Here is a 27,500-nt window from a genome sequence, read left to right on the forward strand (position 1 = left end):
TTTAAAGTGACCTGGGGTAAATGAGCTTCTTTACTCATTAGCGTTGTTGCTCCATTGCAAAACTACAGCAGCGAACAGTAAACTACAGAAGCGAACAAGACAGTGGTATCTTGGCTGAGAAAGAGGAGAGCGTGTGTGTGAATCTGATATTGTGCCAAACCGCTGCTTTAAATCACAAATCGTGTACTTTAAAGCCCTGCTCTTGTCACTGTAAAGCAACAGGCCGCATTTCAAACTCTTTTGAAAGGAATTAAAGGATCCTCTGCTGCTCCTCCCTGAGTCTTTGACCCATGGAGGTCTCCCCATCTCTGTCTCTGTCTCTCTCTCCCTCTCTCTCTGCTGTGGTCAGACTCCGCTCGGAGCTGGAATGCAGATGTGTTTAAAGGCCGATAATAAGCAGCCTCTGGTTTCTCGGCGCTCTCTCCAGGCCCTTAACAGCATGTAAGCACTTACTAATTTAGAATATAATATCATGTTTGGGAAACCTATAAGCAGCTACAGTTTACACAAAGAGACGCTAATTATGTTCTCTCCTCTCGCTCACTCAGAGGCAGGCAATAAATTGTTTCCCATCCTCTTGTGGAAGACACGCATGGTGGAAAATGGTAATGTCGTGTAGTCAAAGACAGGCCGCAAGGAACCACATGAAGGGAAAGGAGGCCTTCCTCGAGACGCTGTTCATTAGCCCAGTTTCCAGTGTCTTAGACATTCAGACTTCACCGAAGGGTTTGATTAACCCCTTTATCTTTTCCTGAATGTAGCGAGCACACGCTTAAATATTTGACTTAAGGGAATAACACAAATGAATGGATTTATATCAAAGGAAGTATCATACAAGGGAGGAAGGCGCTATTGTGAATGTAATTGATCACATATTACACTGGGTTTACTGAAATTTGAGCAGTTCGGCATTGTTTTGTGTCACTGCTCTGCAGATACAGTGGCTAGACACGGACACAAGCCTCAGACACGAGCAGAAACAATATTTACGGTGTGTGAAACCTCAGGATCTGATGCACACTAAAAGACACAGAGTTAAACCCATATGAGGAGCTCTGGGTCTAAGCTGGATTCCTCTATAAAAAAACGAATGATGCTTTAAAAAAATTGCTTGCGCCCTGTTTTCATTTGCATCTGGACTCTCTGAATTAAGAGATTGTTCAAGTCCCTTCTGCTCATCAATAAAACCCGGAAAACCTCACCTATCTTCACCAAGATAAAAGTCACCAAAGCCCATTCAGTAAGTGAGGATCTATGAGTATCCAAAAACAGCACTGAAAAGTGACATTATTAAAAGAGGAAGACATTCATTAATTCATTCATAGTCTGTAAGCTTTATCCAGTTCAGGGTCATGGTGGGTCCGGAGCCTACTCGGAATCACTGGGCGCAGGGCAGGAACACACCCTGGAGGGGGCGCCAGTCCTTCACAGGGCGACACACACACTTAATCACTCACACACTCACACCTACGGACACTTCTGAGTCTCCAGTCCATCTACCAACGTGTGTTTTTGGAGCGTGGGAGGAAACCAGAGCACCCGGAGGAAACCCACGCAGACACAGGGAGAACACACCACACTCCTCACAGACAGTCACCCGGAGGAAACCCACGCAGACACAGAGAGAACACACCACACTCCTCACAGACAGTCACCCGGAGGAAACCCATGCAGACACAGGGAGAACACACCACACTCCTCACAGACAGTCACCCGGAGGAAACCCACGCAGACACAGGGAGAACACACCACACTCCTCACAGACAGTCACCCGGAGCGGGACTTGAACCCACAACCTCCAGGCCCCTGGAGCTGTGACAGAGACAGTACCCCCTGCACCACTGTGTCGCCCACAAAGAGGAATACAGATGAAAGTAAATTAAAGGGTTAAACCTGTTTTCCATGAAAAGGGAAATGTTACTGAGGAAGTGTATGATGTTGGTGTGTTTTTTTTTTTTCTTGAAATTTCAAGACCCTCTCATTTCCAGGATCCTTGCAAGTCTTTCTTTAAGGAGATAAATAGTGGCTTCACCACGGTGTGAAACCACATGAGAGGGGGGAGGAGAAGAAGAAGAAGAAGAAGAGGAAGAGGAAGAAGAGGAAGAAGAAGAAGAAGGAGAATAATAATAAGAAGAAATTTTAGAAGAATAAGAAGAAGTAGAAGTAGAAGTAGAAGAAGAAGTATAAGAGGAAAAAGAAGGAGAAGAAGAAGAAGAAGAAGAAGAGACTCAGTCCTGCCTTTAGGGTCTTGTTGGAAAATGTGAAGTTTGTATGCTGGAAAAATGTCTGGTGTTTGTACACAGCCCTGGCTCTGTCAATGGGAAACAGACTGGAGTAGACTCTGAATTCAGGAGAGCGCTAACTGCATGAAAGTAAACACAGAGGGAAAGTGCTACAAAAATAAACAGCTCGAGTTACACGTGAGTTTCTGTGAGAATTCAAATGTTTGAATAAGGAGTGCATGCATACGGGCAATTCACACTCCTGTTGCGGGGCCTGCGTTTGTGATCGAGGAGCACATCGGAAAGTGACTCAAATAAGATTCACATAAAATAAAACATTTTCAGTAAAATATTTCAGGATCTCAGAAGGGCTACGGATGCTTGAGCCACTCATTGAATCAGCATTTGAAATAATTGTGGGGGCTTTAAGCATCTCAGTGACATCTGAGTGTTGACCTCGTCATCAGGAAAGTGCTGTTGAAATCCTCAGCTGTCATATGAGTCTCTCTCTCTCTCTCTCTCTCTCTCTCTCTCTCTCTCTCTCTCTCTCTCTCTAGTCATTGGTGGAATAGGGCTGTTCACTCTATTGAACGGTGTACCAGCCCTTACCTCCACACAATCCAAGTTACGGTCTCAAACACATTAAGAAGGCGAGCAGAACATGATTTGATACGTGTTTCTTCATAGTTTTACTGTCTTTTGTATTCATTTACAACGTGGAAAATCATAAAAAACTAAGAAAAAACATTAGATGAGAAGGTGTCCAAACTTTTGACTGGTGCTGTACATTCACAACATGTGGAAAATGGCCCAAAACAAAGGAAACCCTCCCTGAGTGGGTGGGTGTGTCCAAACATTTGACTGGTAGTGTATATATACATAATCTTTCTTATTAGTAACTGAGGAATCCTCATATTTAAATAAATATAAATATAAATATAACTCCAAGTATTTCTCAGTTACTAATAAGAAACATAATGACAGCCCTCTCTGTGGCTTTCCGAATCTTCTGAGACACACCGAGACGACATAAGAACGTATCCACTCTGGAGCAGATGGGATCAATTTCCACTCATTACGGCGCTCCCTGTGCTAAAAGCTGGGAATGTTGTTAGATATCTGACAGTGAAGTTAGGGATGTCTCGGAGACAAATGGAGTACACGTGTGAGAACCGAGCCCCCTCAGACGTGCGAGGAGAACCCAGTCTCCTCTGGGGCGAGGGACTGTGGGAGAGATTCTCCACAAGAAGCTGATAATGAGCTCCTGGACGATGTGTGAACAGCTCTGAGACAGAAGTGTCCTGTTGTTCTCGACTGTGTGAATGTCACAGCGCTTGTTCAAGGATGCGTGTGGTGGGAGGTGCTGGTGACTGGCGGTTCTCTTTATGTGGGGAAACTTGTCACTCTTGTCAAGCTTGCTGTTTACAATCAATCAATCAATACATCAATCAATCAGTACATCAAGGCATAACTTTATAGCACCCCCACAACTTGTAAAGCAACTTTTTGTATGTAAACTCACTATATAAATCTCATTCATTCATTATCTGTAACTGCTTATCCAATTCAGGGTCGCGGTGGGTCCAGAGCCTACCTGGAATCATTGGGCGCAAGGTGGTAATACACCCTGGAGGGGGCGCCAGTCCTTCACAAGGCTATATAGACACACATTCACTCACACACTCACACCTACGGACACTTTTGAGTCGCCAATCCACCTACCAATGTGTGTTTTTGGACTGTGGGAGGAAACCGGAGCACCCGGAGGAAACCCACGCAGACACAGGGAGAACACACCACACTCCTCACAGACAGTCACCCGGAGGAAACCCACGCAGACACGGGGAGAACACACCACACTCCTCACAGACAGTCACCCAGAGGAAACCCATGCAGACACAGGGAGAACACACCACACTCCTCACAGACAGTCACCCGGAGGAAACCCACGCAGACACAGGGAGAACACACCACACTCCTCACAGACAGTCACCCGGAGGAAACCCACGCAGACACAGAGAGAACACACCACACTCTTCACAGACAGTCACCCGGAGGAAACCCACGCAGACACAGGGAGAACACACCACACTCTTCACAGACAGTCACCCGGAGGAAACCCACGCAGACACAGGGAGAACACACCACACTCCTCACAGACAGTCACCCGGAGGAAACCCATGCAGACACAGGGAGAACACACCACACTCCTCACAGACAGTCACCCGGAGTAAACCCACGCAGACACAGAGAGAACACACCACACTCTTCACAGACAGTCACCCGGAGGAAACCCACGCAGACACAGAGAGAACACACCACACTCTTCACAGACAGTCACCCGGAGGAAACCCACGCAGACACGGAGAACACACCACACTCCTCACAGACAGTCACCCGGAGGAAACCCACGCAGACACAGGGAGAACACACCACACTCCTCACAGACAGTCACCCGGAGGAAACCCACGCAGACACAGGGAGAACACACCACACTCCTCACAGACAGTCACTCGGAGCAGGAATCGAACCCACAACCTCCAGGTCCTTGGAGCTGTGTGACACCTACCTGCTGCGCCTATATACATTTCTTCTTATTATTATTGTTGTTGTTGTTGTTGTTGCACATTATTGTAGTTCATTCCTAGGCCTTTCGGACCATTGCTTCATCCTGAAAATGCAAAGGACTGTAGAGTTTGTAATCAGTTTCGTACCATAAACATTGAAAAATGTAACTGCAACCCCAGTATTTAGTTCACAGCGTAGAGCCCTGCGATTCTGTTCTAATCATAGTGCTATACGCTGATATTTACTTTTATGAGATCTATTTTTCATCCCCCAGGTCGTATATTGATGGTGCAGTTTTTCTGCTTGGAATAAAAGTCCCGTGCTGTTCTACACTGTAATTTCTATTCAGTAATAATAGGGAGATTCTGTGTATTTATCGTCAAAAGCAAAGGTTGACCCTGTCATTTGAATACAGCAAATTATACACTGCCACACTCCTGGTCTGGTTCATTTGCATGGTGCGCTCACCCATGTTACGGGCTGTGTGTGCGTAGTAGACCTCAGCTAGACATCACACAAGAAATCATTCTTTTCTGCACCAAGAGCAAAATTCATTCATAGTCTGTAGCCCTATCCAGTTCAGGGCGGCGGTGGGTCTGGAGCCTACCCGGGGTCACAGGGCACAAGGCAGGAACACATTAACGTGTGAATCTGGAGCGGAGCCCACCAACTCACACACTGAGAAACAAGAAACACCCAGTCAGTGCGCTGCCTAAGTCAGAAATCACAGGATAAAACGAGTTGTTCTAATTCTGACGTCAAGTGCAGAGACTTTAGAATGGCCCCGCCCCCTCGTCTGAGTCTGTCCAATCACAGCGCTGGACTTGGTTTATGTGAGAGCACAAAAATGAGGTTAAACTCAGCAAAACAGACACAACGAGCGCGGAGAAATAAGAGCGACTCTCACTGTTGTGCGCTCGGGGTCAGGGTGAACAGCGAGTGGCTCATTACAGAAACAGCACTATGTAACTTTTGGAGGACGGTCAGAAACCCCCCCCCAGGTTTTCCTTCCCTTTGAATTCTGGACAGTGCTGTAAAAGTGATTTACACTCTGCGACTGCAGGGGAACCCAGGAACAGCAATACCAATGTCTTATCTAGTGGCCCTTTAAATCCAGAGGATATGAGACTGCCTGTATATTGTGGTTGTGATGTCACAGTTCATATACATTTACTTGATTCTGATTGGTCCAAATCCAGCAATCGGAACATGTATTGTACTTTGTTCGGTGTAAAATTAGTTGGTCTCTCAGCCCTGGTGAAGGGTCCCGAGGGCGTGGAGGGTGAGGGACCCCATTGCCCTGAGCCTGTTTTGGTGGGAGTCGTTGGGTTGATGGCAGTCTGCCATATTGTGGCATTGTTTTGACAACAGGCTGCTGTTGACTTTAGCACCTGCGAGAGAGAACGGGGTTAAACTCGGACGTGACAGCGCGGCTATTCTGCGAGGATTTGCGTGGGACGAGCGAGATTAGGCCGCATTCCACTGACCGAGAGAATGTGGGGCTCAGCAGTCGCTGGAACAAGGTTTCTGACCTTCAACAGAGGCATGTGTGTGGGGCAGTGGGGGCCAGTGAGCCCCCCAGCCTGAGGGTACCGAAGGCGAGCGTGCTACTGAAGGCAATTAACATGAATTAATGAATGAGCCCCGTGGTGCCAAGCCACTTAGCCCTGGTGAGCTGAAGTCAGAAAGTCTGTTTGTGTTTTTTTTTCCTTCCCCTGTGTTAACAAATGTCATCAATCAGCCAAGACAGCTCTGAGTGGAGCTCTCTACTTTTGCACTGTGGCTGAGGGAATAAAGCCCCACTTGACCCACACTCCCCCACTGCCTTTTCCACAAGGGAACACAGTCCTGGGGTCTTTGGGCGTTTTCCCAAACAAACTCGTGTGGTTCATTTCTGGCGAGGACTTCATTCAACCTGGACCTAGTCTCAGCCACAGATGCTCCAGAGTCTGAAACTCTCAGTGCACTAACCTGGTCTCACTGTCAGGGTTCTGCCAGTTGCATTCTGATTGGCTCTCTGCACATTCGCGTATACACACTTCTATTTGTCCTGGCTGTTTTGGTGCTTTTCCACTGCGTGGGTCCGGCTCTACGAGACTCGACTCTACTCGGCTCGGCTCAGTTCGGCTCGGGCCTTCCCACGAAATGGAGCTGGTGATGTTGCAAAACCCTGTCACTTACAGGAATCACTGTCTTTGAAAACCACAACAAGTCAGACGCTGTTTACTCATCGTGTATCATGTGTTGTTTTAGTTTTTTGGACTAAACATGGCTCCACCCCCAGTTTTCACAGATCAGTTACTTGTTGCATGTTTGGCTTTCACTGGACATTTTCGTCCGCCATCGGCCCAAGCAGCATTTAAACCTCTGCAAAACACCTCGAGGTAAGATTTTGAGCTCCTATTTTGAGTCTGATAAAAATAAATGTGAAAGCTGTGGTACTTAAGATCTTTTACAAGCGTTTCCAGGGACCAGGCACCTGATTTGGCCAGTGGAAAAACAAAGGACCCATGCCCAGTCGTGTAGAGATGTTTAGGTTCCATGCAGTGGAAAAGCACCATTAGTGGTTTGACATGGATCATGTAAACTTAGCGGCTCCTCTAGACGGGTCCGAGCTGAACGGCTCCTGTAGACGGGTCCGATCTGAACGGCTCCTGTAGACGGATCCAAGCTGAACGGCCCCTGTAGACGTGTCCGATCTGAATGGCTTCTTTAGACGGGTCCGAGCTGAGCAGCCCCTGTAGACGTGTCCGATCTGAACGGCTCCTGTAGACGTGTCCGATCTGAGCGGCTCCTGTAGACGTGTCCGATCTGAACGGCTCCTGTAGACGGGTCCGAGCTGAACGGCTCCTGTAGACGGGTCCGATCTGAACAGCTCCTGTAGACGTGTCCGAGCTGAGCAGCACCTCTAGACGGGTCCGAGCTGAGCGGCCCCTGTAGACGTGTCCAATCTGAATGGCTTCTTTAGACATGTCCGATCTGAACGGCTTCTTTAGACGGGTCCGAGCTGAACGGCTCCTGTAGACGGGTCCGATCTGAACAGCTCCTGTAGACGGGTCCGAGCTGAACGGCTCCTGTAGACGGGTCCGATCTGAACAGCTCCTCTAGACGGGTCCGAGCTGAGCGGCCCCTGTAGACGTGTCCAATCTGAATGGCTTCTTTAGACATGTCCGATCTGAACGGCTTCTTTAGACGGGTCCGAGCTGAACGGCTCCTGTAGACGTGTCCGATCTGAACGGCTCCTGTAGACGGGTCCGAGCTGAACGGCTCCTGTAGACGGGTCCGATCTGAACAGCTCCTGTAGACGTGTCCGAGCTGAGCGGCCCCTGTAGACGTGTCCAATCTGAATGGCTTCTTTAGACATGTCCGATCTGAACGGCTTCTTTAGACGGGTCCTTGCTGAGCGGCCCCTGTAGATGTGTCCGATCTGAACGGCTTCTTTAGACGGGTCCGAGTTGAGCGGCCCCTGTAGATGTGTCCGATCTGAACGGCTTCTTTAGACGGGTCCGAGTTGAGCGGCTCCTGTAGATGGGTCCGATCTGAACAGCTCCTGTAGACAGCGGTGATCTACATATGGGACGCACCGGAGCATGTTTATTGGTGATCATTGATTTTCTCTCATGTGTGGGATATATTTTTGAGAAATTCCTGTGGTGGCAGCTGTATTTGTGCACAAGTGTGTGTGTGTGTGTGTGTGTGTGTGTGTTTAGCTCTTCAGGAGGATGAAGATATCATGGCAGATGATAAAGTTATGGTTCCCTTTACCTCACACCTCATTTATCAACTGCACACTCGACCTCCTTCAGTAAACTTCCAAACATGCCATTAACCATATATACTCACACACACACACACACACACACACACACACAGAGAGAGAGAGAGAGAGAGAGAGAGAGAGAGAGAGAGAGAGAGAGAGAGAGAGAGAGAGAGAGAGATATGTAGAGGTTAGTAAGGCCTGCTGCTTGTGGCCCTCTCTCATTACTAAGTCATTGAGTTTCTCTGATAGTGGTCAGTTCTCAGCCATGAAACTGACACAAATTCACTCTCACCTCAGTTTTTACTGCACACACACACACACACACACACACACACACACACACACACACACACACACACACTGATGATGTCACCTCTGACAGACTGATAAGGAGAAACCATAATGTGTTGAGTTTAGCTCAGTGCTGTTTAAGTATATAAAAGCTTAATAGCCATAACATTAAAAACACCTCTTTGTTTCCCCACTCACTGTCCATTCTCTCAGCTCCACTGTCCACACAAGAGCACTTTGTAGTTCTACATTTACAGACTGTAGCTTCACTGTCGCTCTGCACACTTTGTTACCCTCCTATCCCCCTGTTCCTCAGTGCTCAGGACCCCCACAGAGCAGGTGTGATGTGGTGGTGGATCATTCTCAGCGCTGCAGTGACACTGACGTGGTGGTGGTGTGTTAGTGTGTGTTGTGCTGGTGTAGAGTGGATCAGACACAGCAGTGCTGCTGGAGTTTTTAAACCCTGTGTCCACTCTCTGTCCACTCTGTGAGACACTCCTCCCTCGTTGGTCCACCTTGTAGATGTAGAGTCAGAGACAGTAGCTCATCTGTCGCTGCACAGTGTGTGTCGCTCGTCCTCTAGTCCTTCATCAGTGACACAGGACGCTGTCGGCTGGATGTTTTTGGTCGGTGGACTGTTCTCGGTCCAGACACTGAGGGGTTTAAAAACTCCAGCAGCACTGCTGTGTCTGATCCACTCTACACCAGCACAACACACACTAACACACCACCACCACGTCAGTGTCACTGCAGCGCTGAGAATGATCCACCACCACATCACACCTGCTCTGTGGGGGTCCTCAGTACAAGTAAATATATTAAATTACATGAAAATAATTATTAATTAATTAATTAACATGCAAGGTAATAATTAATATTAATATTAATTAATATTTCTAATATTGGTGAAAGGCAGCGTGTGGCTGAGATAACTCTACACCTGAAACCTGGCCCAAAGCCGTAGCATCTCCACAGTGAAGACAGCTGCTGAAAGGACAGGCTTTTGTCGAAGTCATTTTCTCTGGAGCAGTGTTGAGGGGGAGGGGAAGGGTTTTCTGTAGCCCCAGGGGGTTAGCATCACCGCTAACATATTCCTGGATGGTGTGCAGACAGCTGGAGCTTCGCTAATGGATGTTTCTGGTATCTCTCTGCACACCTGCTTTTTTATTTCTTTATTTTTAACAGCAGCAGGTTTTTAACCAAAAAGTCTGTGATCTTTCACCTTGTCTAAGAACATCAGAAACATTTAAGCTCAAAGCTCATCTTCCAACAAACTCAAACACACACACACACCTGTGGGTGTCGAGGGTCTCGGGAATGTCCCCCTCCTTTTACACACATTCATATGGAGTGTTTGAGCTTAAAAATCAAACAGGGGACGATAATGAGGGAAAATACTGGATTTGGTTAAGAAAACAATGTCTGTGAGGAGTGTGGTGTGTTCTCTCTGTGTCTGCGTGGGTTTCCTCCGGGTGACTGTCTGTGAGGAGTGTCGTGTGTTCCCCCTGTGTCTGCGTGGGTTTCCTCCGGGTGACTGTCTGTGAGGAGTGTGGTGTGTTCTCTCTGTGTCTGCGTGGGTTTCCTCCGGGTGACTGTCTGTGAGGAGTGTGGTGTGTTCTCTCTGTGTCTGTGTGGGTTTCCTCCGGGTGACTGTCTGTGAGGAGTGTGGTGTGTTCTCCCTGTGTCTGCGTGGGTTTCCTCCGGGTGACTGTCTGTCAGGAGTGTGGTGTGTTCTCCCTGTGTCTGTGTGGGTTTCCTCCGGGTGACTGTCTGTGAGGAGTGTGGTGTGTTCTCCCTGTGTCTGTGTGGGTTTCCTCCGGGTGACTGTCTGTGAGGAGTGTGGTGTGTTCTCTCTGTGTCTGTGTGGGTTTCCTCCGGGTGACTGTCTGTGAGGAGTGTGGTGTGTTCTCCCTGTGTCTGCGTGGGTTTCCTCCGGGTGACTGTCTGTCAGGAGTGTGGTGTGTTCTCCCTGTGTCTGCGTGGGTTTCCTCCGGGTGACTGTCTGTGAGGAGTGTGGTGTGTTCTCTCTGTGTCTGTGTGGGTTTCCTCCGGGTGACTGTCTGTGAGGAGTGTGGTGTGTTCTCCCTGTGTCTGCGTGGGTTTCCTCCGGGTGACTGTCTGTCAGGAGTGTGGTGTGTTCTCTCTGTGTCTGTGTGGGTTTCCTCCAGGTGATCCACCTTCCTCCAACAGGGTTGAGTGACAGTGTGAGTGTGTAATGCTCTGTTCAGGGCGTGTTTCTCTCTTGCGCCCAGTGATTTTGATTAGATTTTGATGTCATCTCCTTTGAGGTTATCAGAAAGAAGCTGAATAAATGAATGTTGGTGGGGAATGTGTGCAGCTGTTGGGTGCTGTGTTTGTTGGATGGAGAACTGCATTTCCAAGGAATGTAGAATGTAGGTTTGGTGAAGGACAGTTGATGTTTGTTTCTTTATTTGGATCGTGTCTGACCCACAGTGTGCTTCTGTGTCCTATAGTCTGGTCTGATCCGGATGTCTGATGATGAATTTTTCATCACTCCACTGCCTGAGCATTTGGCTTTGACTCACAACTACAGCGCCCCCTCTGGACACCACCCACATGTCATTTACAAGCGATCCGCAGAGCACAAGATCCACGGGGACAGCACTGAAAGACCTGGATTCATCTCATCAGCAGCAGCAAATAAACAACAACTTCATCAGCATCAGCATCACCATCGCCACGGCGACAACCAGCATCTTCAGCATCATCATGACAGCTACCATCACCATGGCGACTACAAGCATGGGAGGTTTCAGAGGCAACACTTCTGTGGACGCCGCAAGCAATGTATGTAAGGACACTTTCTTTTTCCTCTCGTTTATTGTTTGATTAATTTTATACATAAAAATGTAATTCATTTTTATAAATTCTATTTATAACAATTACAATAAACAGTAATTACTGTCCATTTATAAGAGTCAGGAATGGGAAACTACACTGTGAACAGAGTTAATATGAGTCACTTAATTTACTCAATTCTACATAATGATTATTTATGATTTAAGTTATTAAACTTATATGGTTTAAGGCACTTGGTTTCCTCACACCATTTGAGTTCACTTTCCTCGTCAGGTTCTACATTGTACACTGCTGTCCTTGCTGTAGATGATTTAAAGCGAGAAAGTGTCTTATGTCAGTATTAGATCACTGTGTTCCTTCATCTTCTCTACCTTTTCTCTTTCACACTATCTTTCTTTTTCTCCATCCCTGCCTCTCTCTCTTTTTCTCTCTCACAGACACTCCGAAACCCCCTGAGGATGATCGTTTTGTAATGCCTGATGAGTTTGAGGCTCAAGGCCGGAGTAGACGATCTCCTGTTCCTAATAAAGTGCTGAAGAACGGGAAGCTGAACGTGGAGACTCTGGTTGTGGCTGACAGAAAGATGCTGGAGAAGCACGGAAGGGAAAACCTCACCACATACGTCCTCACCGTCATGAACATGGTGAACTATCCTAACTAACCCACATCATCACTCAGCACAACTGGTCCACTGATATGAAAACCTGAATGTGTGTGTGTGTGTATGTGATATCGCACAGGTCTCCAGTCTGTTTAAAGATGGCACAATTGGGACAGACATCAACATCGTTGTGGTCAGCCTTCTCCTTCTAGAACAAGATCCAGTAAGACCAGGTTTAATTCCAGTCCGTCAGACAAGAGGACTAACAGCTAATGGGGCAGTGGTGGTGATGGTGGTGTGTGTGTGTGTGTGTGTGTGTGTGTGAGGGTGGGGGGTGTAGTTGGGTAAGTTCAGAATTAAATCAATTAAAATAAAGCTTTATAATCATTCGCTCTTTCAGAAATGAGAACAAAAACAGATACTGAGCAAAAGAGGAAGTAATGTTCTGAACAAAAGTGTTTATATAAAACCTAATTAAAAACGTGTATTTCCATTTTTGTCCATTTTTAGTTTACTACGTCATTTGAACACAGCAGCTGTTCTTCACACTCTGTGGAAATTGACCAATAGAAATTCTCCTGAATAAAATCTGTATAAATTGATTCCTTTGAAAGTTATGAAGGTGTTTTCTTTTCCTGTAAAGTATATTTTTAAATAAATATAAACAAAAGCAAAGCAGGAAATAAAAAAGGAACAAGAAAAATAATACTGTGTACCAAAAAGCATTAAAGTTTACGTAGTTAAATGTAAAGTACAGAGATGTAATGGCTGACTTTGAGCGGTAATTTTTATATAGTTCTCGTGGTGAAAGAAAACATATATTTGTTGATTTTCTGAAGTCACAAACACAGCGAATTCAAAATGCAGTTCACCATGGACTGAATCTCACATCTCAAACATGTTACAGTTAATACACTCTTCATATGTTTAATTTTTTTTAAATTTTGGGTTTCCATGATATGGGCCCTTTAATATCATCAGTGTCCAATGAAAAACATCTCCCAAAAACAGTATCTCCCAAGTTTTAAGGAGAAGGAAAAACTTCTTGATTTTGAGTGAAAGTCAGTGTAAAAAGATGTTATTCAGATGTTATTTAAACAAAACCAAGACAAACACCACAGACAGAAAACAAACAGGAGCAGGGAGGCAAGAAAACAAACTAGAACTCGGTGGAGCAAAACTAGAACAGGAACATCACTGTGAACTGGTGGTAATGTGTAAGACAACAGACAAAGAAACACATCTACACACACAAGAACAATGAAACAAAGGGACTGTATATACACAGAGCACTGACAAGGAACACCTGGGGACAATAACGAGAGGGCAGTACTACAAAGGAGACTGTGATGAGAGGGCGGAGCTAAGGCGGGACTAGGGCGGAGACAGGAAGTATAAACAGAGCCATGTGCTAAATGAGCACATGGTGAGGAAAACAAACACAGGACGTGACATGGTCGTTAGTCATGAAATTTTCACACAGTATGAAGGACAGCTGCTGTGTTCAAATGATGTAGTAAACTACACATCTCTCTCTCTCTCTCTCTCTCTCTCTCTCTCTCTCTCTCAGCTGGGTCTCTCCATTAACCACCACGCTGACCAATCCCTGAACAGCTTCTGTCAGTGGCAGTCAGGCCTTCTGGGTAAAAACGGCAAGCGCCACGATCACGCCATCCTCCTGACCGGCCTGGACATCTGCTCCTGGAAGAATGAGCCATGTGACACTCTGGGTGAGTCCTGGGAAAGTCCTCTGAGGTCAGAAAATCACGCGTCCCACAAGTGTCCTATTGTTATTATATGCTGTATACGATGATCCTATTCTGATTCTAAAACTATTAGAGTTTCACTGTGTTTATAATCTTAAATCATATGAATAATACGTAATATCCGTGTTACACTGTGTCCAAACATTTATCAACCCCCCTGACTGTGTACGCAGAGATACAGTTACATACTCAATGCCATGTGTGAGCCAGCGGGGTATAGCCCCACAGCATCGTGGAACGTCGCTCTCTGGAGCGACAGAGCTCAGTTTAAAACCTTTGGAGTGGTGTTTTTGTTGTCGTCCAACCTTAGTAGCTAAACTCATGAACGTTCATGTGGCTGAATGCCATCAAATCCTCACCGCAGTGTTCCAGTTCCTTTCTAGAAGGGTGGTGGCTGTTACTGCGGTGAAGGAGAAGATCGCTACCTGTTCAAACACTGGATGAATTAAGAGTTTATTGTGCACTTGGCTTTCGCGGGAGGTTTAAGTGGAGGTTTATATGGAGCTGGTGCAGGGTGGGGATGTGGTGGAGTGTTTTGCCCGGGGCAGGGGACTTTTTCCTGGGTAAACCCCCCCCCCCTGTAATGAAGCCCTCACTACGTTCTACGGTGAACTGGCAACCTCCTGCGCTTCTCTCCACACACAGCCATCGTCCAAACACTACAACCTCTCCAAACACTCCAGACCACAGGCATCTGCGGCAGTGGAAGTGTGTTGGAGACGAGAGGCTTGTTTTGGTTTGCGCTGTGTGTGATGTGTCTAACTCAACCCACCGCTTTGTCTGTGTGTGTGTGTGTGTGTGTGTGTGTGTGTGTGTGTGTGTGTGTGTGTGTGTGCGCGTGTGTTAGACGAGCGACTAAGGGGTTTCAATCTGTTAATGCTCCTGCTCGTTGTCAGTTCAACACTGAGCTGTGTAAAACAATGTTCTGTTAATCTTTATATTAATTTATGTTAATTTATGTTAATCACTAGAATATTATGGGCTTTTACATTACTGACATTAAAGGCTACAACATGCAGATGAGTTTTTAATGCAAGTGTTTTAATAATTCATTCATTCATTCATTCATTCGTAGTCTGTAACCCTTATCCAGTTCAGGGTCATGGTGGGTCGGGAGCTTACCTGGAATCACTGGGCGCAAGGCGGGAACACACCCTGGAGGGTGCGCCAGTTCTTTACAGGGCAACACACACTCACACATTCACTCACACCTACTGACACTTTTGAGTCTCCAATCCATCTACCAACATGTGTTTTTGGAGCGTGGGAGGAAACCGGAGCACCCGGAGGAAACCCACGCAGACACAGGGAGAACACACAACACTCCTCACAGACAGTCACCCGGAGGAAACCCACACAGACACAGGGAGAACACACCACACTCCTCACAGACAGTCACCCGGAGGAAACCCACGCAGGCACAGAGAGAACACATCACACTCCTCACAGACAGTTACCCGGAGGAAACCCACGCAGGCACAGAGAGAACACACCACACTCTTCACAGACAGTCACCCGGAGGAAACCCACGCAGACACAGGGAGAACACACCACACTCCTCACAGACAGTCACCCGGAGGAAACCCACGCAGACACAGGAAGAACACACCACACTCCTCACAGACAGTCACCCGGAGGAAACCCACACAGGCACAGAGAGAACACACCACACTCATCACAGACAGTCACCCGGAGGAAACCCACGCAGACACAGGGAGAACACACCACACTCCTCACAGACAGTCACCCAGAGGAAACCCACACAGACACAGGGAGAACACACCACACTCCTCACAGACAGTCACCCAGAGGAAACCCACACAGACACAGGGAGAACACACCACACTCCTCACAGACAGTCACCCGGAGGAAACCCACGCAGACACAGGGAGAACACACCACACTCCTCACAGACAGTCACCCGGAGGAAACCCACGCAGGCACAGGGAGAACACACCACACTCCTCACAGACAGTCACCCGGAGGAAACCCATGCAGACACAGGGAGAACACACCACACTCCTCACAGACAGTCACCCGGAGGAAACCCATGCAGACACAGGGAGAACACACCACACTCCTCGCGGACTGTCACACAAATCTACCTGTGTATATTTCTCTGTGTTTGCTGCAGGTTTTGCCCCCATCAGTGGGATGTGCAGTAAATATCGAAGCTGTACCATAAACGAAGACACTGGACTCGGCCTCGCTTTCACCATCGCTCACGAATCAGGACACAAGTATGAACACACACTCACACGCACAGATACACATTAACACACACATGAATACACACTTGCTCACAAATGCATGCTGGAACCTGAATAAGAGTTTAGTGAAGTAATGAGGGAGTGCCTGCCTTTGTTATTGTAATTCACCTCCCCACCAGATCCTGGTCCAGATCCAGACCACTGCACTAATGCATTAATCAAGGTGACCTCTAGTGGTCGAGCAGGTGAACCACAACAACAAAGACAGCCGATCCAACCTGGGGTGCTGCTGCTTTTCATAGAATGCAATTGTGCAAAAGTCAGTGTTAAAGAGCTTTTTTTATTTCATGTTCTTCGTAGTTTACAGCACAGTGCAGTAATTAGAAAAAGAAACAAAATGTCATAGTGCATCTTTAAAATCTCATACAGCATTATCCATGAAGCTATCTAATGTCTATGAAGCTCAAGAGTGGCAACTCCAGCCTAAACTACTAGCTTTAGGATCTCTTAAGCAAGAGTGGAAACACAGGGAATTGAACACTGTCTCCAGTGTGCACTGGTATAGTGTTATCCTCTATGTTTCCGAACGTCTCAGAGAGCTGAAGCTTTATTTATAATCTCCACAGAGGATTTTACAAACACTGAAACCAGTTTCAGCAAGTGATCAGCAAACTACAATATTGTGCTTGGGTGACGATTTTAGAACAGAGGAAGGTTTTAAACAAAATGATATATATATATAGCATACATGGCAGCCACTGCTCTGCTTACATTAGCACAGATCCATCACTTGAGCCCTGAGGAACTCAGAGAAACTCTGAAACTCCAAAGTGACTAGTGAGAACGACTCCAACCTGGAGGAGCCGGGCGGCCTTGCCCTTCACCGAGGGGACACCTTGCACCTTGAGGAACACGAGTTTTGTCCATTTTGTAGATGCTTGGTTTATTTGAACCCACACTTTAGGATCCAAGTGTTAATTGGGTTTTATTTACAAACGATAATGAGATTTCTTTAACATAGTCCTTGTAGTTTAACTTAAAATAATAATAAAAAAAACCTTTTGAACACACGGGAGACGTTTAAAAAAGTAAAATCAGTGTTTCCCATTCATTCATTCATTCATTCATTTATTATCTGTAACCCTTATCCAGTTCAGGGTCGCGGTGGGTCCAGAGCCTACCTGGAATCATTGGGCGCACGGCGGGAATACACCCTGAAGGGGGCGCCAGTCCTTCACAGGGAAACACACACTCACACATTCACTCACACACTCACATTTACGAACACTTTTGAGTCACCAATCCACCTACCAACGTGTGTTTTTGGACTGTGGGAGGAAACCGGAGCACCCGGAGGAAACCCACACGGACACAGAGAGAACACACCACACTCCTCACAGACAGTCACCTGGAGGAAACCCACACGGACACAGGGAGAACACACCACACTCCTCACAGACAGTCACCCGGAGGAAACCCACACGGACACAGGAAGAACACACCACACTCCTCACTGACAGTCACCCGGAGGAAACCCACACAGACACAGGAAGAACACACCACACTCCTCACTGACAGTCACCCGGAGGAAACCCACACGGACACAGGAAGAACACACCACACTCCTCACAGACAGTCACCCGGAGGAAACCCACGCGGACACAGGAAGAACACACCACACTCCTCACTGACAGTCACCCGGAGGAAACCCACACGGACACAGGAAGAACACACCACACTCCTCACAGACAGTCACCCGGAGGAAACCCACACAGACACAGGAAGAACACACCACACTCCTCACTGACAGTCACCCGGAGGAAACCCACACAGACACAGAGAGAACACACCACACTCCTCACAGACAGTCACCCAGAGCGGGAATCGTACCCACAACCTCCAGGTCCCTGGAGCTGTGTGACTGCGACACCTACCTGCTGCACCACCGCGCCCCCATACTGCATCACCTCCAAATACACAAATAAAAAAAATATATAACCAAACATTTAATTACTCATCCATTATCATTAATGACTTTAACTCAAACCCTAAAATGATAACAAAATAAAAACAATGAAATAAAACAAAAAAATGGCGATAACAAAGGCCTTGCCCTTAAGCGAGGGGACACTTCACACTCTTCACACTCTGTGGAACCTCAACACGGAGGAACAGTGTGACTAAGCCCTTAAGTGAAGGGATGGCATGCGCCCTGCCGAGCCCAAGTCTACAATCCTGAGGTACAGCCGCTTGCCAGAGGTGGCATATGAACCGTGTTTTCTCAGTTTCCCTTGCTAGAGGAGACCTTTTTGAAGGACAAACATAGTGGTGTCCACCCTCTTGACGAATGTTGTGCATACTGACTAAATAACTAACACAGACCGAGGACAGAAAAAACACTACTTTCTTTAGGAGAAAAACTCATGCATTTATAGATTATTCCTGGTGTTTTTTGGGAGAAGCCATGTTTTTTTTGGACTCTGTTGTGGTTTCTGTCAGTGCAACAATTAAAACTCAAAACGCTGCAGTGGGTTCAGACAAGTGACTCAGTCTGATCTCAGCACATAGGTTATTACCTCATCCTCTTCAGTACAATGCTCAGAACCACGTGCAGCGCCAAGGGCAAACGGAACGTGTTTGTGTTTACACGTTTCCATCGAGAGGAAGTTTATATCTGACAGGAGATTTCAGCTTCATGGCAAGGGATTTTTCAATGGCTGGCACCTTCTCAGTGTAACATCTAATACACTGCAAGACGTGTCACTTTCGATGGCTAAATCTCTCCGGTCGAATAAAGGGAAATCATTATGGGGACGTGTAAAATTGCTTCAGGGCAGAAAACAAGGCTCTCTCATCCAAAAGTCATTAATCACTGACAAATCTCAACGTATTTCAAAACACGTGATGCACATATGCTGGGCTTATTTTCAGTTTATTCAACAAACGTGTTTATTGAAACGCTTATAAATATAATCAGGAACACTTGTGCAGTTCTGTAGAGAGTGGGTTATAGAGGTAAAGTCCCACCTGATCCAGGGAGTGGTTACAGACCTGAGGCCCTCTGTTGACACTCTCTGAGGGTAAAGCCTTTCTCTCTCACTCTTTTCCCCCTTTACCTCTGTCTCTCCCCAGTTTTGGAATGATCCACGACGGAGAGGGGAATCCCTGTCGGAAAGCCGAGGGAAACATCATGTCTCCGACTCTGGCCGGCAATAACGGCGTCTTCTCCTGGTCCGCCTGCAGCCGCCAGTACCTCAGCCGTTTCCTCGGGTAAATCCTGTCCTGCCGATTGGAAATCTGGAACATTTGGGACTCTTCAGAAGATTGCAAGCTTTGTCTAAACTTTTGAGCTTCCCACAAGTTTGGAAGATGTTTTTTTTTTAAATAAATGGCATCGCTCTGAATACTTGCAACAGTAGGGAATCATTGTTCATGAACTGGGACCAGTGTTCATGAACTTTGGATTTTATTATTTGTATAAATAAGTTTTTAAAACCTCTTGTGTATCCCATAAATATAATTCAAAGTTCATACCCTCTCCAGCTCTTCTGTCGTTGTCATTGGTAACTGATGTGTAGGTGTATTCTACATTGTGTGCTACATTGAGGAACTCTAACATGAAAACCTCCATATTTAAATCATCTAAACACAAACTCAGATGTACTTTTGGATACAATATTATACCCAAGAACAGATCACTCTTAATTTTTTAAATTTTTTTTGTGTGGAACTATTTGTAAATGTGTGTGAATAACCATTTAAAATTGTGTGTGTGTGTGGGGGGTTCACAGCACAGCTCAAGCCTCCTGTCTGGTGGATGAACCCAAGCTGATCGGACAGTATAAATTCCCCGAGCAGCTCCCGGGGCAGCTGTACGACGCTGATACTCAGTGTAAATGGCAGTTCGGCTCCAAGGCCAAACTCTGTAACCTGGACTTTGTGAAGGTAAAGTCTTTTATTGGAGATGCATTATATTTCATAAAGACACAACCTGCGCTTGTACGGCTAGCATAGTTCTGTTGTTCTGCATACTTTGCTCTGATTTTCATGGTCAGGACCCCCACAGAGCAGGTGTGATGTGGTGGTGGATCATTCTCAGTGCTGCAGTGACACTGACGTGGTGGTGGTGTGTTAGTGTGTGTTGTGCTGGTGTAGAGTGGATCAGACACAGCAGTGCTGCTGGAGTTTTTAAACCCCTCAGTGTCTGCACTGAGAACAGTCCACCGACCAAAAACATCCAGCCGACAGCGTCCTGTGTCACTGATGAAGGACTAGAGGACGAGCGACACACACTGTGCAGCGACAGATGAGCTACTGTCTCTGACTCTACATCTACAAGGTGGACCAACGAGGGAGGAGTGTCTCACAGAGTGGACAGAGAGTGGACACAGGGTTTAAAAACTCCAGCAGCACTGCTGTGTCTGATCCACTCTACACCAGCACAACACACACTAACACACCACCACCACGTCAGTGTCACTGCAGCACTGAGAATGATCTTTCTCCCGAATAAACGCTTGTTCTAACCCTTTACGTTGACCATTAATAATTTTGTGAGACTTTTGCATGATGTTGACAATATGTTTAAAACATTTTGCATTCATTCTTTATTTATTTGATGGAAAAACAAGTGTAGAGAGTCCAGCATTGAAATGTCTTCACTTAATGGACTCTGGGCTTGTTAGCAGCATTGTAATTCATGGTCCTTAGCTTGGTTGGTACTTGTTGATGTGGAGGAGTTTGTTTCCCAACTTTCCGAGCCAGATTCCCATTCACATTCCTCCAATAGAGGATCCACTGGGCCCCTGCTGGCATCCTCCAGCCCCTTAACATCGGATTCATACATTGATATGTAAATGTCAAGTGTGTAAGACTGAGGCCCTTGGGCTTGGGAAGTGAATCTGCGTGGGTCACGTTCCTTCACAGCATCCTAAACAAGCTTTGTGTTGCTCTGAAAAACTATCCACTCCTGCTCCTTGGGGATGTGGACTTCTCAGGAACGTCCGATGCACGTCCGAAACCTTAGACAGAGTTTGCCAATTTGGCACTTACTCTAAATGTAGGGTATATGACCAAATCTAGTGGAAATCCAAGGGTATTCATCGGGAGTTAGTCTCCCTTTTGCTTCTGTAGAAGCTTCTTCTCTTCTTGTAGATGTCTTGACGATGTTGGAACATTGTTGTGAGAATTTGATTGTGATGTTGAGAGCATCATGGAAATCAGGTGCTGCTGCTGGATGATAAGTTCTGGCTCATTAACACCAATCCAACTCATCCCAAAAGGTATTTGGATGGAGCTGCAGAGCTGTGACCACAGGCTGGTGCTGGGACGTTTTGTAGCCATCCGACCGTATATTTTAAACTCATGTGCAGCTGCTCCAGAACGTCCCATTTCATTTCATGGTTTTCTACGGAGATTATACAGACTGTGTCAATTCACTCATTTTGAGGGGAGTTGGAAAACCCTGGGACAGAAAGAGGTGTCTGAATTTAGTTTTTCCATGGGTGTATGTGGCTAATGTAGTCAATTAACACGTTAAATGCTAACTGCATGTTTTACAAACCATTTTCAAGTTGATAAGTTTAAAAAAAAGACTTAACATTAACATTAAAAAATGTTAATGGAGTTTCTAATCCTGCACAATGTTATTAAACAGGCGAGAGAAAAGTATGTTCTGTGGCTAAGTCCTGCGCTAGCTATATTCAAGCTATATTTAGCCTCTTTTGTTGCTAGCTATCTTTCCTTGTATTGTGGTCCTTTTCATGATTGACAACATTGTTTAAGTTTGATTTATGGTATCAGTTCACCAGGATTTAGGCTGTTAGTGTCCATTGTTTTTTTTTTTTCACTCTCTCTTTTATTGTCCTCGTCCCGTAGTGCTTAAGGAGTAATTAGCGGTGAGGTCTGACATAGCAGCAGTAGATTAGCGAGGATGGGCTCCTCTTTCAGCGTCTGCCAGATGCTTTGGGACAGCGTCCAGCCATGGAAGGGTTCCCAAAATCCTTACTTTCTGTCCCTCCTACTGCATTGTGGGAAGATAGCGACCGCTACAAGAATAGCTTCTTATTTTTTTTTTACTGGGTGGGGGGCTGGGGGGTGTTATGTTAGCCTATGACTGTCCTTTCTCTTCTTTTGTTTGGCAGAAGAGAGTCCTCCAGCTGAGCCACAGTTCTACTCCATTTCAGCTTCTGTCCATTTCATGTCTCTTATAGCTACCTGTCACCATCATGAAATGGATTTATGAAAAATATCAAATGGCTTTATTTATTCATTCTGCTTTTTATGTACAAGCCAGCACTGGATCTGTCAAATGACTCAGAAACACCTATAGCTTCTGTCCTTTAAAGGAAGAATTTGCGTCTTTCTTTGTATTTTAGTGGTTTTGCTTTAAATCAAGTAAAGAAAAAAGATTTGACTGTGAGTAAAGGTCATAATGAGGCTATGACACTGGTCTACAATTGGTTTACAGTCTACAGTAGATCTCCAAATATAATGTGAATATATACATATTTATGTATTTCACATTGGTTTTACTGTTGATTTCTGTTTATATACATTATATATCAATTTATATTCATCATATATATATATACATATGGTAGACAGCAAGATTTATACAGTAACTATATTTTTGTATACAGAAGTCATCTGTTTATATACAGTTCATGGTTTATTTACAGTATAAATGATGTATATTTGTTCATACACAGATAGCAGTTTATATACAGTAGCAGATTACAACAGTAAGTATAGGTTAATAAAGTGGATACCTATATGATGGATAGTAGATGTATGTTTAAGTAGATATCTGTTTAAATGTCAGAGTGATTATATTCCTAAACTGAAACTCATGACTCTGTGTCTTCTGTCTTCAGGACATCTGCAAGTCTCTGTGGTGCCACAGGACGGGGCATCGCTGTGAGACCAAGTTCATGCCCGCGGCAGAGGGCACCAACTGTGGGCCAGAAATGGTGAGCGAGGGGTGGACCTTAGTCAGCTCTGAACACAAACACACACACACACACACAACTCAGTGCCTGTAACATGGAGTCCAGTGCTTGATGTGTGAAAGGATTCATTCTTTCATTCATACATTAAACATTATTAAACATAATACTGTTGCAAACATTTGGCAGCTGCTTAAAAGCCACAGAGAGCTGTTTATTAACTATTTACGAGCAGTTCTCTGTTTATTAAGTGATTCGTGTTGTGATGCAGTGGTGCCGGAGGGGTCAGTGTGTGAAGTTAGGGGATCACGGTCCAAAGGCGGTTCATGGCCAGTGGTCTGGGTGGTCTGAGTGGTCCGAATGCTCCAGAACCTGTGGAGGAGGAGTGATGTACCGAGAGAGATCCTGTAACAGCCCCAGGTAATTACAACAACAAACGGAACATCAGTTTATACACTCATTTACACATACATCATCTTCATCATTACTTCTCTTCTCTTCTCTTCTCTTCTCTTCTCTTCTCTTCTCTTGTTTTGAAGATCTCACTCTTTGTGTGCAGTGTGTGTGTGTGTGTGTGTGTGTGTGTGTGTGTGTGTTTGTAAATCAGAGAAAAGCATATGACTGTTTCCTTTCCCTTGAAGAACATTAATGTGTCCCATGAGAAAAAGAGATAAAACACACCGAGACAAGCTCAGACATGTGGATCATCCTATAGAACATAAACTAACCCTCAACCTGCTGGAATACATGAGTCTGCTGCCTTTACTTAACCCTTCAGAGTCATGCTAATTACACACGGTAACCAAAGCAGGCTGTGGATCACAGGCTGTGTGAGGTATTTCTCTCTCGTTGCTCGTTGGGCCAAGTTTAATTTAAACTGTGGAAAGTGTGGAGTGGTGAGAAAACACTTTCCGTCAATATCATATTTGTTTTTTCTTCTCTTCTCGCCCCATTTCTATACATTTCTCTTGTCCTCTTCTCTTCTCTTCTCTTCTCTTCTCACTTTTATACTCTTCTCTTGTCCTCTTCACTCCTCTTCTCATCTCTAGTCGTCTCATCTCATCTCCTTTTATACTCTTCTCTTGTCCTTTCCCTCTTCTCTTCACCTCTTATCTCATTTCTATACACTTCTCTTCTCATCTTCAGTTGTCTCGTCTCATCTCACTTTTATACTCTTCTCTTTTTATTTCCTCTTCTCTTCTCTTCTCTTCTCTTCTAATCTCATTTCATTTATATACCCTTCTCTTCTCATCTCATTTTTATACTCTTCTCTTGTCCTCTTCTCTTCCCTTCTCTTCTCATCTCTAGTCGTCTCATCTCATCTCCTTTTATGTTCTTCTCTTGTCCTTTTTCTCTTCTCTTTTCCTAAAAGGAAAAGTATTTGTCGAGTCCTCAATCTTAGAGGAAAAGAACCAGCAGAGCTATAATAATGTATGTGAACTGATATCTACATAAACCCACAGTATATTTATTACAGCACCTGCTTTTTTGGATAAATGTTATTATCCTATGCTCCTTTATCATGTTGTGTATTTATGAACATGTATTTGGGCCAGGCTGTGTGTAATGTGGTATCACTGGCCAAAACCAGTAGATCTGCTCTTTCAGTGATGAATTCCTATCATAGATCTGAGGTAACCTCCAACAAGGAGGGAGTAAAAAAGCTATATTTAAACAGGTAACATGCATAAGACACGTAAGCCTATGGAGATGAATTAGAAGGCTTAGATTGCATTTCAGGATGTGGGTATGTTTTAGTGTTCCACAAAGTCTCTGAACAATGTGGACAGTGTCCAACGTGGCAATTTATGTGGGACGTCTGGCAGAGTCACTTACATGAAACATCAGTATCTTCGTCTGACGTAAAGTTACTGTAGACGATGATAGAATGAAACCAGACACAAAAAAGTATGATTCGTTTATTTACACTCCACAAGGTAAAATAGTTAAATTCCTCTCACACTTTCCTACTGGTGTTAATCCACAATTCACAAGGTGTGTTCAGATCATAGTGATACATGACCCACATGTGAATGATGCTGAGTTTTGTCGGCTTAAGTTCCAAACTGAGTAATTTGGAGTGTGGCTCCAGAGTATGAGGTGCATAACTGGGGCAGCCGTGGCCTGGTGGTTAAGGAACTGGGCGTGTAACCAGGTCGATCCCCAGAGCCAGGTCATGACTGACGTGACCTTGAGCAAGGCACCTTGCCCCAGCTGCCACTCCAGGCATGTGTGCTCACTGCCCCCTAGTGTTCACTAGTGTATGTGTGTGTGAAAGTGTGTTTCACTGCACGGATTGGGTTAAATGCGAAGAACAAACTCCTCTGTTTGTAAGCACAGTGGCCAGTGAAGTGATTCTAATTCTAACAGGAACGGATTAAAAGGTGCTATCCGTCCTGTAAGAGCTGGCATCATTGCTAGGCCTTACCCATTTATTTTACTGAGTAATACCTGAAGAGCTTTGGTCAGAGTACAATTATCTTGCAATATTGGCACTTGGACTAACTGTGGTGTAATATACTGTGCTGTGAAAGCTAAGGTAACTCTAGTTGTGGCTGATCTGCTATTTTTGGAGCGAGGAGGGATGTGTATACATTTCGTTGCTGACTTTTTCTTTGTTAAAAATTACTTTTGGGGGCGGCACGGTGGCGCAGCAGGTAGGTGTCGCAGTCACACAGCTAGAGGGGCCTGGAGGTTGTGGGTTTGATTCCCGCTCCGGGTGACTGTCTGTGAGGAGTGTGGTGTGTTCTCCCTGTGTCTGTGTGGGTTTCCTCCGGGTGACTGTCTGTGAGGAGTGTGGTGTGTTCTCCCTGTGTCTGTGTGGGTTTCCTCCGGGTGACTGTCTGTGAGGAGTGTGGTGTGTTCTCTCTGTGTCTGTGTGAGTTTCCTCCGGGTGACTGTCTGTGAGGAGTGTGGTGTGTTCTCCCTGTGTCTGTGTGAGTTTCCTCCGGGTGACTGTCTGTGAGGAGTGTGGTGTGTTCTCCCTGTGTCTACGTTGGTTTCCTCCGGGTGACTGTCTGTGAGGAGTGTGGTGTGTTCTCCCTGTGTCTGTGTGGGTTTCCTCCGGGTGACTGTCTGTGAGGAGTGTGGTGTGTTCTCCCTGTGTCTGCGTGGGTTTCCTCCGGGTGACTGTCTGTGAGGAGTGTGGTGTGTTCTCCCTGTGTCTGTGTGGGTTTCCTCCGGGTGACTGTCTGTGAGGAGTGTGGTGTGTTCTCCCTGTGTCTGCGTGGGTTTCCTCCGGGTGACTGTCTGTGAGGAGTGTGGTGTGTTCTCTCTGTGTCTGTGTGGGTTTCCTCCGGGTGACTGTCTGTGAGGAGTGTGGTGTGTTCTCCCTGTGTCTGTGTGGGTTTCCTCCGGGTGACTGTCTGTGAGGAGTGTGGTGTGTTCTCCCTGTGTCTGCATGGGTTTCCTCCGGGTGCTCCAGTCTCCTCCCACGCTTCAAAAACACACGTTGGTAGGTGGATTGGTGACTCAAAAGTGTCCGTAGGTGTAAGTGTGTGAGTGAATGTTTGTGTGTCTGTGTTGCGCTGTGAAGGACTGGCGCCCCCTCCAGGGTGTATTCCTGCCTTGCGCCCAATGATTCCAGGTAGACTCTGGACCCACCGCGACCCTGAACTGGATAAGGGTTACAGATAATGAATGAAAAACTACTTTTGTGTCCTATTCACTACATAGTGTATTATGTTTGGAGTTCCATCATTTTGTAGTGGTGTCTAAAAGCAATATGCAGCTTTGTCCCACAATAAGTAGTGTCCAACTGATGTACCCTAACGGATAGTGGATACCCACAGTACACTGCCTTGTTTGGTCAGGCCCTACGTTATTTCTTAAATCACTGACCACCCACATGAATTCAGTTCCCTATTGTAGTGCACTATATTGTGAGTAATGTAAGGAATAGTGAGCAGGGAGCTATTTAGAAACCAGTTTGCAGTCACTCTTTATGTTTTTCTCCCAAAGCCCACAGCACAATGGTCGCTTCTGCCAGGGCTCCAGTCGCCTTCATCAGCTGTGCAACACTGCGCTCTGCCAGCCGGACAGTGTGGACTTCAGGGCCCAGCAGTGTGCAGAGTACAACAGCAAGCCTTTCAGAGGATGGTACTACAAGTGGAAACCCTACACTAAAGTGGAAGGTACGGGAACTCTTAAACTCTTCTTAAACGAAAGGCATTGACCAGGGGGTAGCTCCTCTTTAAAGCAGTCTCACCTCTTTTAAGGTGGCTTTTTTTAAGGTGGGGAGATTTGAAGGGATGGGATTTAGCCTCATAAACATTGGTGAGGTCAGATAAGTGGAGAGTTAGTTCTGAAAAATAAA

The 27,500-nt window shown here is 45.9% G+C and overlaps 1 protein-coding gene across 1 annotated transcript in view; it reads left to right on the forward strand.

Annotated features, from left to right (window-relative positions):
• The window catches only part of adamts18 (ADAM metallopeptidase with thrombospondin type 1 motif, 18), a 64,526-nt gene that overhangs the window by 20,683 nt on the left and 16,343 nt on the right, over positions 1-27,500 (forward strand). Inside the window, 10 exon segments of the mRNA XM_066654945.1 lie at positions 11,316-11,649; positions 12,099-12,304; positions 12,402-12,485; positions 13,833-13,992; positions 16,163-16,268; positions 19,371-19,508; positions 20,030-20,183; positions 23,114-23,209; positions 23,457-23,605; positions 27,146-27,318. Of these exon segments, the coding sequence (XP_066511042.1) occupies positions 11,316-11,649; positions 12,099-12,304; positions 12,402-12,485; positions 13,833-13,992; positions 16,163-16,268; positions 19,371-19,508; positions 20,030-20,183; positions 23,114-23,209; positions 23,457-23,605; positions 27,146-27,318 (1,600 nt within the window).

This window comes from Hoplias malabaricus, chromosome X2 (assembly GCF_029633855.1).
Source record: "Hoplias malabaricus isolate fHopMal1 chromosome X2, fHopMal1.hap1, whole genome shotgun sequence".
Taxonomy (NCBI): Eukaryota; Metazoa; Chordata; class Actinopteri; order Characiformes; family Erythrinidae; genus Hoplias; species Hoplias malabaricus.